The sequence below is a fragment of the Corvus kubaryi genome, unplaced genomic scaffold (assembly GCF_017639235.1).
Source record: "Corvus kubaryi isolate FWS band 111438036 unplaced genomic scaffold, C.kubaryi_AGA036_p1.0 37334, whole genome shotgun sequence".
Classification (NCBI taxonomy): Eukaryota; Metazoa; Chordata; class Aves; order Passeriformes; family Corvidae; genus Corvus; species Corvus kubaryi.
This window is the reverse complement of record NW_024581108.1, coordinates 17987940-18000536: the sequence shown is the minus strand read 5'-3', so window position 1 is coordinate 18000536 and position 12597 is coordinate 17987940. Positions and strand designations below refer to the sequence as shown.

Here is a 12597-nt window from a genome sequence, read left to right as displayed (position 1 = left end):
GGCGGAGCGCGGGGAGGGCTGAGGGGAGCAGGAGCCATGGCGGGGCCGCTGTGCCAGGGCTGGGGCCTGGGGGCGGCCCTGCGGAGCCGCGCCGCGCTCCGGCCGCTCGGGCTGCTGGCACCGCCGGCACGGGGGGTGCTGGGGCCGGCAGCGGGAACGGGAGCGGGATCGGGATCGGGAGAGGCGGCGCTGGAGGAGAACCCCTTCTACGGGAAGTACCGGCACAAGATCCAGGAGCTGCGGAGGTGGGCCCTGAGGGAGGCGGCGCAGGAAGGGGGTGGGCGGGCTGTGTTTTGGGAAAAGGGAGTGCTGGGGGAGCTCTTTCTTCGAGGAGGGGTGTCGTTCTGTTTTAGCTTTTCGCCCTCATGGGAGACTCGATTAGTTTAGGCCAGTTGCCCTGAAATTCACATGTGGTCGGCACCAGCTCAGTGAGGGTCGTCTCCCAACGTGGTCAGCTTGATAAGAAATAGTTTTGCGAAGATGAAATTAAAATTTTAAGTTAAGAGCATGAATCAGTATCATAGTAAACATTTTAAAAGGCCAAATGATGTTAATCACCCAGCACTGCTCTCCACCTTTGGAAACCACTGGAGCAGGCGAAGAGTGTTCCAACTTCTACTCTTTTGTTGTATTGTAAAGGAGGATTTGAATAGAAAAGGAGTAGGCAGAAGTTGGTCTTATTTTAGGTGTAAGTCCATCTGCTGGCAAGGCCACAATGGGAACAGCCCAGAGAGGAATCATGGGTTTGAATTATCCTGAAAAAGGTGGGTCACCTTACTTAGCAATAGAAGTAAATGAAGCAAAAGACTTCATAGGCGCTCACAGAGCCATGGAATGCCTTGGGTTGGAAAACACCTTCGAGATCAACTGCTTCCAACCCTCCTGCTATAGGCAGGGACAATTTCCATTGTGACAGGTTGCTCAGAGCCCCATCTAACCTGGTCTTGTTGGAATCCAGTGCCAAAAACAAATCCAAAGCCTTGAGTCGTAGGAGATATTGTGAAACAGCTTTCACAGTTTCTTAACTCTGCATTGATTTTTCCTGTTTATTGTCATAATTAAAAACTTAAGATTATTTAAAAGCAAACTGGAATGTTTTAGTTATATGAATTTATGTCCAGTTGGACAAGGAGCAGGGAGTTAGACTTGGACGTTCCTTATGGGTCCCTTCCAACTCAAGCTGTTCTATTGTTCTGTTGTACTGTTAATAGTCCCTTTTCCAATTCAGGTCCAATCCAGATGTGTTTGAATCCCGTATGGAAAAAAGAAGTGAAGTGAAAAAGCAGCCTGTGGGACATTCCAAACAAGGAGAGTTTATCAGATGCATGGAGGAAAAGGCAAGGCCAGTTTTCTTTGTAAATCACATACATTAAAGCTATAATGTTATTTATATGGGATCAGCATAATGTTACAAACTGGAAGCATCCATATCAGTAGGAGTCCTGGAATTTCACTGTCTGATTGCTAAAAGCGTTGTTCTGTATTCCTCTGTATTATTTTTTAGACTGTAAATTCCCTGCTTGAAACGTTGTTCAAGTTTAATTAGCTCCAGATTAGTTTGGCCAGAGAAGTGACACAATCCTGCATTCATCATTTTTTAGTGAATGCAAGAAAATTGTTCAATTATATTGTATCCAAAATGCATAATAGTTTCCTTTTGACTAATCCTTTCTGGCCTTGAAATTCATAATTCACACTAATCTTATTTACTTCACCTCATCAATCACTTATTTTATTAAAAATACACTGCAGTGATCTTCAAGTATCTTGAGCTCCCACTCAGGAGTTTTTGGCAGGAGGTAGGTTAGGTGTGGCAGGGAAAGCAAATAAATGGTATTAAAGCATTAGCTGTAAAACTAAAGAAGGATGTTTTCTTGCAGGCAGAAGGCTTGGGCAACAAGACATCAAAGGGAGGATTCACAAGGGATAAGGTAAGGGAAATGAACCTAAGTGTTAGGAGGGGGCATTGTGGCAAGGCAAGGGTGTGGATTGACTGTATTGCCGCAGTCAGTGCTTCAGTCAAGAACACTTTGATATAATCCTGCTGTTCCTTATGCTGCATTTCAGTGTAAGATTTTAGTTTACTGTTGGGATCATGTTCAACCTCAAAACTCCTGGCATTCTGGGTTTTTATTATCCTGTCCTTTCTCTGTGACACCCTGGAAGTTCCTTCCAGTTGGGGGATCTGTTCTGAACAATAAATGGAAAGGGTTAAGCTGCTTTTACAGCATGAAAATACATTTGCAGTGATCAGCCAGCCCAGGGACAGGGGAATTCCCTTTCACATTTTTTTATTTTGGTAAAGTCTCAGTGTAAATCTGCCAAAGAGCACGCGTTTGAGGTGGCTGAAGGCAAAAGGCTGCAGCTCCTCTTGCAGCTTCAGCAGGGATCTGCACAAGTGGAGCAAAGCATGTGCTGTGTCCTGAAAGAATCTACTCTGCCTCTGTGTGAATTCACGTCTCAGTGTGTTGCTGCTGTATTTTACTTGGCAATTAAAGGGACTAATTAACACTATAAATTGAATTAAGTTCTTTTAGGTTGATTTTTTTTCTCTGTAATTGCATCTATTCATTCTGGATTCCTACATGATCACAGAACTGCCGTCATGCCAGATTCTTTATGCTTTCTCTTGCAGACACTTGATTCAATTCTTAATGTTGAGATGGTGAAAGAAAAATCAGCAGGGGAGATAACACAGGTGATGGATTTAAATTTAATAAACTTTGCTTCACATCTGTGCTTAACAGTAATCTATGTGTAAGGATGGAAATTTTACTTAGACTGAAAAATAAAACGCAACTGTGGATGTATATTTATAAAAAGCACGTTCACATGGATATCCATTGGAGAAGATAAAGTTTTCTCCATCTAGGTGAGTCCTTCTAGGAGGTACTAGGAGGTACAGGTACACTAAGGTATTGCCATCCTGCTGTGGTGAAGAAAAAGACTGTCGACACAGAGGAGCATTATGCAAAGACTTGTCTGCTGTTGAAAATGTTTTATATGTTCTTTATTAAAAAAACCATCACCACCACCACCAAAAAACCCCAACCAAAAGTCATTAGTGTGATGTAAGAAGCACTTCTGATGGTTAATAAATACTGAGCCACCTCTGAGCCCACTGCAGATTTCTTTTACCTGGTTGGAATCTGTCATTTGGCACAAGTACTCTGGAACCTTAGGAGAAGTGTGTTGCATTAGCAGGAAAGTCAGGCTTGATTGAAAAATGACTTCTCAAAGTGCTTACAAAGGTTAGTTGACATTTCAAAGCATTTAACACTACTGCTAAATGCTGAACTTCAGCTGTATCTCATCTTTGTTTTCTACAGATTTGGAATCAGTATTTTTCTGCAAAAGACACGGTTTATGCTGTTATTCCTGTAAGTAGTTCCCCTGTAGTTCTGCACTTGAAAAGCCAGCATGCAAAGCTTTCCAATGGTGATTCTGCTGCTTTTAAAATCAGTCATTAAAGGAAAATGAGGTTTCAAGAAAAAATTTATTTTCTGGGTTGAGTGATTTTACTGCCCCAAACAAAGGCTGTTGTTTCCAGAAATGCATATCCCTTTTTTTCTCACTCAGAGGAGTTTCAATAAATCAAGGGCCTTTTTCTGCACACCTGGCTGGAATTGCCAGGTTTATTTTAATACAAGCATCCAATACTCTTCACATGGCCCTAGTGTTTAGAAGCAGCATTTATATTTGTATTTACTTTTTCTCAGAGTTGCTTGTTTCTTTGCCCTCTTCCCTGCAGCACAGGCAGCTGCCTCAAGGTTAATGTGGCAGTCCTAGAGCACTTGGCTGGTAACTTGCATGTGGCTAATCACTTATGACTTACTTTCATATATTTACAGTTACTGGCAGCACTGCCTTTCGTTGAGATTGCAGGGTGTTTTCCTGAGATAAGATCATATTTCTTACTCCTGATAACTTTTCCAGATGTTAATGGTTTTTAGTTTGCATTAGGCTGAAGGAGGCTTTTTTCACTTTGGGGATTTCTCTTTATTCTTCAGGGTCATTCTGTGATTGCAATCTCTTAAATCTGTCTTTCCACAACTGTGTGTTTCTTGAGTTCTTGAAACCTCATTTAGATCTGGGGTCTGATTTGTAATTGTATTTGGCCCTTTGAGCTGCAACTGAATTCAGTGGGAGGCAGTATTCTAAATGTGTGATGTGCTGTATGCTCTGAAAGTGGAAGTGTGGGATTTGAAGTCAAGCAGCTTCTTGTTTCAGTTTTCCCAACATGTGGATGTTGTGAAAATAGTTTGACTTGCACATTTACTGTAGCAGAGGGCCAGAGCCAGGGACTCCAGTTAAAAAGATGTAGGTCTTTCATTAATGGGGCTGGCACTGTGCTTTGGTGCACTGTTTTAGGAGGAGTGTTGGAAGCTTTTTAAGACTTCAATGCAAACCAGATCCCAGGCACATTAGGAAGCAGTTCATGGTGTCATCGAGGGGAAAAAAACCCTTTGTCTTTTGCCAGAAGCTTTCCATTGGCTGGAAGAAAGGCCTTGCATAATTCTCCAGTGCTCAAAAGTACACACAAAGGAATTTCTTGTTGATGAATGGCATATGTTTTCTTTCCTGAACACCTGAGAGTAGATATTAATATAGTGCTGGGAAGCAAAAAAAAATTAGGCAAAAGATTTGGGGAAACACGGAGAATATGTGAATGAGATTGCCAGGTTTCATCAGGGCTGACCAAATAGGGTTGTGGTTTCAATTTAAACATAAGCAGTAAATATGTTATTGTGTGTATATATGGGCTGCACTTTTATACTGAAGAACAGATGACAATGATGTAAATCCACAATTTGGAGCCAGGGTTGTGTTGTCTCGCTCAGCTGTTGACACTACATGATGCAGTGGAGCAATTACTGAAAGAGGATGTAATGTAAGCCTCAGGCTTGGGGCCCCCACATCCAAGGAATAAAGCTCTGGATCCAGGGAGTTTGCTGTTGCATCTTAGAGACAGCCTTGTTAAATTGGGATACTGATGACTTTCAGGTAAATAAGAACAAAATTCGGCTTTCCATGCACTCATTGCCATCTGTCCCCGCAGTGGGACCTTCTCCAGACAGAAGTTGTACCCACTAAAGGTTAATGAGGTGATTGTGAACAACTCTGCATCCACGTTTGTGTTATGAAAATTGAACTTCTCTTTCTCCTTCCCCAAAGGCAGACAAGTTTGATTTGATCTGGAAGAGAGCCCAGAAATGTCCATCGGTACGTACAGCAGTGCGTGGTTGTAGAGCTGAAATGCCTCTCCTCTTCAAACCTAGCCCATAAACTTTTGATCCTCCTGTGTTCATACCCATTGTATCAGCCTGATTAGTAAAATCCAGGTGTTCAAACACTTGTCCTAGTGCTCAGATAAAGCAATGGCTATTCATATGTGTTGAACAGTTTGATCTAGATAGAAGAGATGGAGGGTTGAGAGAACAGCAGCACAGAATCTCCCAGGGAATGGAAACTTTACTGGGTTGATGGATTAGTCCTACCTACTTCACTTGCCAAGAGCAAGATCAAATGTATCTGGCTTCCTGAGCTACTTGGAGATGGGGAAGTTATTTATAGCCTGAAGTGCACTTCTGCACAGTGCACTGGCATTCAGTCAGGTATCCTGCATGATTTTCTGCTCCCATGTTGTCCTTCCCTTGGTGTGGGAGAGCAAGCAAGTCTGTAGCCTCTGGAGCTGGATAGGCTGTAAATCTCTAGAGAGAAGATGCTTGCTGCCTGTTCTGGAGCAGCTGATAAAATGACAGGATTAAATGCTCTGAATGCTCCTTACCTTTTATTTGACCATTTCTGCTGTTAGTTTTCAGGCTGAGAACAAAAAAGTCAGGGTCTGAATGTTCTCCACTTTCCTTTTTATGTCTCAAAATACTGATAAAAGTATTTGCCAACATATTTTGTAATGAAATAATAGTGATAGGCTAATTCTGCTTTATTGTGTGCTTTGAAGTCTGGTTCTTGCTGTTCTCTCACCCCTGGTGGGGCAAAGAAACCCTTTTTTCTGTTGTGGTTCTGTTACTAAAGCATTAATGCTGGAGGCCAGTGTGACACAGGCCTCATTTTGTTCTATGGAAGGGAAAATTGGTTTGGTTTTTTTATCATGTCTCTGCAGTTTCTGTATGCTTTGCCAAGGAAAGAAGGCTATGAGTTCTTCGTGGGGCAGTGGTCTGGAACAGAATTACACTTCACTTCCCTGATAAACGTTCAGGTGAGTGTTTGAGATAAAAAGTTCAAAATTGGCTTAGGATCCAGAAATAGATAATATCAGCATATTGCAGTATGTGGTATTTGCTAAATAGTTTAACCAACAGGTTGTCTAGCTTAACTTGAAAAGAATTATCATTACAAAAGCTGTTATTAATTATGGTTTAATTGTACATTAGTTACAGGTAAAATAGTAAAATTATGGGTGTTAAGTGTCTTTCTAGTGTAGAAGAGAATGAGGTAGAAATTCAGTAGTCTCAAAACAGGAGCAAGAGCCAAGCTTTTTAGAATGGTTTGTGCAATCTACTTAAAATAGCAGTAGATGTTGTGAGATGAAATGTCTTTCTAAAAATCGTGGGTTCTTTTAAATGCAAAATGGTCTTTAGTCAAGGAAAAAAACCAACCTAACTCTACAAATCCCTTATTTTCTATAAATACCAAGAATAATGAACTTCTAATTAGAGCTGACCCTTAAGCCCTGGGAAGTAACTGCCTCTGTGGCAGTTAATGTTCAAATTTTGTAATCAAGCACCCAAATCGGCAGTGGAGGGAAGTTTTTTATGGGATGCTGACAGGTTTCTTTCTCTCTTTCAGACCCAAGGTGAAACTGCTCCAAGCCAGTTGGTCTTGTACCATTATCCTGATCTGCAGAAGGAGAAAGGGATAGTACTAATGACAGCAGAAATGGACTCCAAGTTCTTGGTAAGAGAAGTCTGCTCGTTGGCTTCCTTCATTTTATGCTGTAAGTCCTCATACAGTTTTGCATTAAAACCAAATTACAGTGAAGCCTTTCAAAGACCCTTTGCCAAAGAATGGTCTTACTGTCTTTCTTTAACCTAGTGTACTTAAGGCTAGGGAAAGCTAGAAAGGAATCATCAGTCTTTGGTGATTTCAGTTCATGCATTCTTTTTTTTTAATTTGGGTATAATAGTTGATTGTTGTAAAAGAACAAAGCTTCTGTTTTTCTTACTAACAGAAGTAAATTTAAATGAAAGCTGTTGGTACCTACAAACAAGTTAAAACAGTGTTTTGAAGCTTAATCCTATTTGTCAAAGCAGGAGGCTCCAGAGTTGCGTGTTCAGTTTGTGCACACCTGTGCTCTTTCCCTCTGTGTGGGCACACCATTATTGGCACATCTGTACCAGTGCCTGGACTGGTGGCACTGGGCACTGTAGTAGTGGAACAAAATGATTAAGATATCCCTCCTCTAACTGACCTCCTGACCCCTTCTGAAACAATAACTGGAGTAATTGGTAATGCTTTTCTTTTGCCCTGTTGGATCTCTGAGCAAACAATGAAACTTTGCAAGTAGGTCAGTTGTAAGAAGGAAAAAACAAGGACTTGTTGCATCTTAGAGTGGGCAGTGATCACAAAAGACACACTTGACCTCTGAGGCAGATGCACAGCAGGAGAGTTGCTAAAACACATGGTGCTGAAGTGTTTAAGTAGGTCAGGAACAAGAGAGAGGTGGTTTGTTAAGAGATTTGCTAAACTAACTGGCTTGGACTTGAGCCATGTGGTGAGCAGGACTGTGGCCTTCCTTTTGCAGGGGGACACTGGCACAGTCCCACCCTGATGGTAACAGCTCTGTTCTCCCTCCCAGGTGGTCCATGATGCCCAGTGCTTGGCCAACCAGGTGCAGCTGTTCTATGCCACAGATCGCTCTGAGACCTACGGATTAGTGGAGACCTTCAACCACAGATCCAGTGAATTTAAATACATGTCAGTTATAGCAGAGCTGGAGCAAAGCGGGCTTGGAAGAGAACTGAGACCTGGGCAGGTTTCTGACAAGTCATAGAGCCTGGCCTGTGGTGAAAGGAGCCAGCAGCAGGCAGGGGGTCCTAGGAGGGGTGGTCCTGTGTCTTCTGTTTTACAGCTTGGATTTGGCCACAGAAAGTCTGCAGACATCCTGGGAGAGTGACAGTCAAGCCTGTCTGGCACTGATGCAAGATGAGGACGTGGGCCATTTGAACAACACTAACTAATTGCCAACAAATGGAGCCCAGTACTAAAGTGTAACTTCATCAGAAAGAGCCATTTTCCCTGTCCTGTGACTTCCTGCTGCCTGCTGGATTGTGGAAATTGGAAATAAAGTGACAGAAGGGGAACTATGTAACGGGCTGTACTGATGTCAGGACAGAGATGACAACCAGTGTTTCTTCTCAGTAAACGCATTTTGAATGCCCTCCACCATTATGATTGCATGGTTCAGTGCTTTTTAATCTGTGTGGAATTCATACAGGCTTGTCCATCAAGAGGAAAGAATAGGAGCAATGCTCTAAGACAGACACCTCTTTGTTCCTTTGTGAGGTGTCTTACACAGATATGTATTGTGGTCTGAGTTTTTCTCAGGATTAAAAATACAGAGTCACTAGTTTTGTTCTGGGAATTTTCTGCTTCTTAATTGATATATTAATTGTATCCTGTTGCTATGCTTCTGTCTTTGAGATGTTATTTTTGAGCAGTAGGAACATGGTTTTATTTTTTTAGTATATTTTTAATACTGTAGAGGAATCATTGCCTGTTTTATGGGATTATTTTTTCTCAGACTGGCATCTAGTCAGCCAGCTCACAAATGGTATTTGAAGGGACAAAAAATAACTCTTGTTCCCACTTCAGGAAAGGCACTATCCATAATAAAGGAAAGATGGACTGGCACAGTGACAGAGAGAGAGAGAGAGTCACCAGCTAGCTTCTTGTTTGTCAAGTGACAGCTCATGAAAAAAATATGTTGCTATGAACATGCAGAGCTGCTTTAATACAGCAGTGTTGGTAGGAGCCTGGCATTACAGACTACAGCAGGTTGGGGGTTTTAAACCTGCCCCCAGCTAAAGAATCCCAAAAGATTCACACTTTGAGCTTCTCTTGTGTTCATTCCCAGCAGAGGCAGGCAGCACGTCCACGGACAAGGACACACTGCAGCAGTGATGTGCAGCCTGTGGGAGTTACCAGCACTGCCACCACTGCGCAGGGGGACAAGTAAACACAGGACAGCCAGGAGCTTCCAGGAGCAACACTGAAATACTTCCCATGTCTGCATCAAACCCCCAGCACTAAGTAGCTCTGGGCCACATTGCACCCTGACAGCCTGCTGGAGCTGGCAAGCATTCCCTCCTTTGCCAAAAAATGGGGGCAAGAAGTTTGTCTCTGTTGGAGGGCATGGCTGATACCAATTCTCTTCATTAACCACAAGCTGATACGGAGCTGTGATGAGTTATGAAGGTTTCTTGCACCATCTGTTTGCTGTGTAGATGCAGGACCCTATTGCTGTAATGCCCACTGTCACTCCGTACTTTCTCAGCCCATTCTTTGCACTACGTGGCCTTTGAAAGGTCCCTTCCCACCCAGCCCATTCTCTGATTTTATGATATGAACACTTCAGCTGAGCACTATGGCTACACAGTGCAGTTTTATGTTAGGGTCTATTTTATCATCAGCTCCTAGGTGTTGGGTGTGAACTCCTGTCCCTCCAGGAAATTGCAGGATGTTTCTAGAAGAGGCACATCTTTTGGGGCTTTGCTGAAAGGAGATGGTCTCGCTCTCTGGTAATGCCTTTTGGTTTCTGTTCATTAAGTGTGTTCAGAGCAGTCTGCATAGCAGGGGAATAATCAATCAGAGCAGGTGTGGATAGGGCTGTGATATTCTGAACAGCAAATCACTTTTATTAAAAAGCATTTCTACTTCTGGTTTAGTGTTCATGCTCCATTTATCATTTTTCCTTAGCTGATAGAAGAGCTGTTTTGATTAATTATTCACTTCCTGCTTTGAAGAAGTTGAAGTTGCTGCATTCATTTTTAATGTAGCTATAATGTAACATCCCTGGGAGTGAAATCCAGGGCTTCCAAATCTACACCTCAGCCTCTTTCTGAGCATAAAATACCAAATTCTCATGTATAAGGCTCTAGTGATCACTAGCTGCCATTTTGAGTGGTGTTTTTTTCAACTCATCTTGTGATTTTTCCTAAAATAAGAACTTCTCCGGGGCTTTTAAAAAGACAGAAATGGCCAATGGTGAGCCTGAAACTGGGATGAAGACCCATAATAAAAAGGTCCAACAGAATCTCTAGGTCTGATCCTCTGCCCCAGTGAATGACTGCTGCAAGGGGGAGAAACCCAGCTGAAGAACTGGCCCTACAAACCACCCATGCTGCAGAAACCAGCGGCGATCGTGGCTGTGTGGCTTCTCCAGTGCCTGGGATGCACTTGTGCGTGAACTGTGCTGCCTGGCACAGCCTCAGCATGGGCTGACCACGGGCATGGATGGGCATTGCAAGCTGCAGAGTGGACGCAGACCCCCGGGACTGTCTGGCTTTGTGCAAATCAGAGCTGCGCCAGTTTTAAGCCACTAAAAACTCACATAGAATTTGTAAGATTTGATGCCCTTAGGATCTGCCCTGAGCCTAAGGGCTGGTGAAAAATAACGCTCTTAGGCTCGGCATGGGAAGGGATGTAAGAGAGAGAGAAGGTGGCTGTGGGACTCATGTGCCATCCAGCCACTAGAGGGAAGGTTTGTCTCCTGATTCTGAGCTCTGGGCACACACGCAGCTTGCCTGAGCCTGTCTGCTCAGCTCTGTGAACTTCGTGAGTTGCGTGCTGAGAACCCTTTAAATGCCCAGGCTGCTCCTGTATGGTCCATAAAGAGCTGGGCTGCGCTGAGTTCAGCCCACAGTTCTGCCAGCCCCCTGTCCTAGATCCCACCTGAGCTGCTTCGGGGAGGGCAAACATCCTGCAGTAGTTTCCCAGCATGTTTTGCTGATTGCCAGTCATTTTTGGGCCAGGATCTTCCCAAGATGGACGTGTCTGGTTTTTAGCCCTCAAATGGGCACTTTCAGAGAGAAGAAGCCCAAGACTCCCAGTGGCCCCATGTAAACTTCAGCCCCTGCAGCATCCTGCAGCAAGGACTTGCTGGCAGAAGCAGGTACTGTAGGAGCCCCCTCAGTGCTGGCTGTGCTCTGCCTCCAGCTGGAGGAGAGCCCAGGGCCGGGATGTGGCAGGAATTCCCGCTAGGAGTGCTGGAGCAAGCTTTGCAGGCAGAGAGAGGCCCATTGTTACCAGCGTCTCAAACCTCTGGCTTGCCCACCCGCCCCTGACATCCTGGGAGACAAACCCAGAGCCCGTCCTGCTCCTCGGGGAGGAAGGTGGCAATCAAGGAAGTGCAGATTGACAGGCGACGTTCTTACCCTCACTTAAAATGATGACTCCAGTACTTTTTCATCGGCACCTGGCTTTTTTCCCTGTGCCGTAGAAAATGGCAAGACTCCAGTGCCCTCTGATCTACGGCTGAAGAAATTCTCACTCCCTGACTCGTGAGTTTATGCAGGACATGGTGGAGCAGAGCAGGGGAACTGACTGTTCCTGACACTGCATTAGCTGAGGCCAACTTTTCTGGGCACGTCCTTGTCCCCCCTGGGAACAACCAGAGCAAACCCACTGCTCCCTTTGCAGTGTCTTCTGGTGTGCACAGGCATTCAGAGCCTTCAAGCCCTGCCTGGGAACAAGCATCTCCCCGGCTGCGGCAGGGGCTGTGCCGGTGCGGTGCCGTGCAGGGCATTGTGTGAGAGCCCAGCCTAGTGGTGGGGGCTGGCAGGGGGCTCCCCCACCCTCCCCCCAGTGCAGCCGTGTCCTGACAAGTCTTGCGAAGCTGCTTCGCTGCCCTGGGCCTCTTCCCGTGACTGCCCGTGAGCTCCGATGGAGCCGCCCAGTGCTCCGGACTCGCTTCCGTCCCTGCTTCCTTCCCCGCGATAAATTCAGCCATGCACCTGCCTTCGGGAGCGAGGCCAGCATTCCCCTCTTCCTTCCTCCAGGGCAGACAAATGCCCTCTTCACAATAACACATCCCTCCTTCCCCAAACCTGTCCCTCGGAGCTTTTCCTCTCTCCCAATAGATTCCTGCTTCCCTCCCCACAGCTGGGGCACCGGCTAGCTCCGGGACCGTGGGCTCTTTGCTCTGTGACGTTTCCAAAACCTCATGCAAGGGGGTAACTCCTGAGCAGGAGGTGCTGCTCACCCCTGTGGACTTGTGGGGCTGCAGCTGATGTAACCCCAGCCCTTGTGCTGTTCTCCCAGCCCCTCTGCCGTGGCTCCAGACTGCTGAGGGTGGGAGGACCCCATCTCTCCTCCAAGTATTTTGGCTCCATCTCGCCTGGATGTAAATCCTGGCTATGAGTTGCCTTTGGGATCTTTGCTATTTGGCCAAGCCTCTTCACTTTTGGATTTCTGCCCATTTTTTGCTGAGATTTCAGTTGAAAGTTTCCTCCTAGCTTGGCATTTGCTGTTGGGAGTTACATCTGCTCCACAGAGCTCCACCTCCAGCTCACAAGATCTGAGGACATTCTGTCGTTTGCTGCATCCCTTGGAGAGGAGCATGGGCACAAGTCCCCA

General features: G+C 45.1%; 1 protein-coding gene across 1 annotated transcript; it reads left to right on the top strand.

Moving 5' to 3' along the window:
- The first annotated feature begins 5 nt into the window (after positions 1–5).
- Positions 6–8590, top strand: ATPAF1 (ATP synthase mitochondrial F1 complex assembly factor 1). Its single transcript, XM_042030624.1, has 9 exons — positions 6–245; positions 1229–1337; positions 1881–1931; positions 2636–2698; positions 3330–3380; positions 5176–5223; positions 6125–6220; positions 6811–6918; positions 7820–8590. Exons 1-9 carry the CDS (start codon positions 37–39, stop codon positions 8012–8014), a joined length of 930 nt encoding a protein of 309 aa, XP_041886558.1. The 5' UTR covers positions 6–36; the 3' UTR covers positions 8015–8590.
- Positions 8591–12597: the final 4007 nt, after the last annotated feature.

Coding starts and splice junctions, on each gene's coding strand:
- ATPAF1 (XM_042030624.1), top strand. CDS start 37: ATGGCGGGGCCGCTGTGCCAGGGCTGGGGCCTGGGGGCGGCCCTGCGG. Junction 246..1,228: donor AAGATCCAGGAGCTGCGGAG/GTGGGCCCTGAG, acceptor TTTCCAATTCAG/GTCCAATCCAGATGTGTTTG. Junction 6,919..7,819: donor AAATGGACTCCAAGTTCTTG/GTAAGAGAAGTC, acceptor TCTCCCTCCCAG/GTGGTCCATGATGCCCAGTG.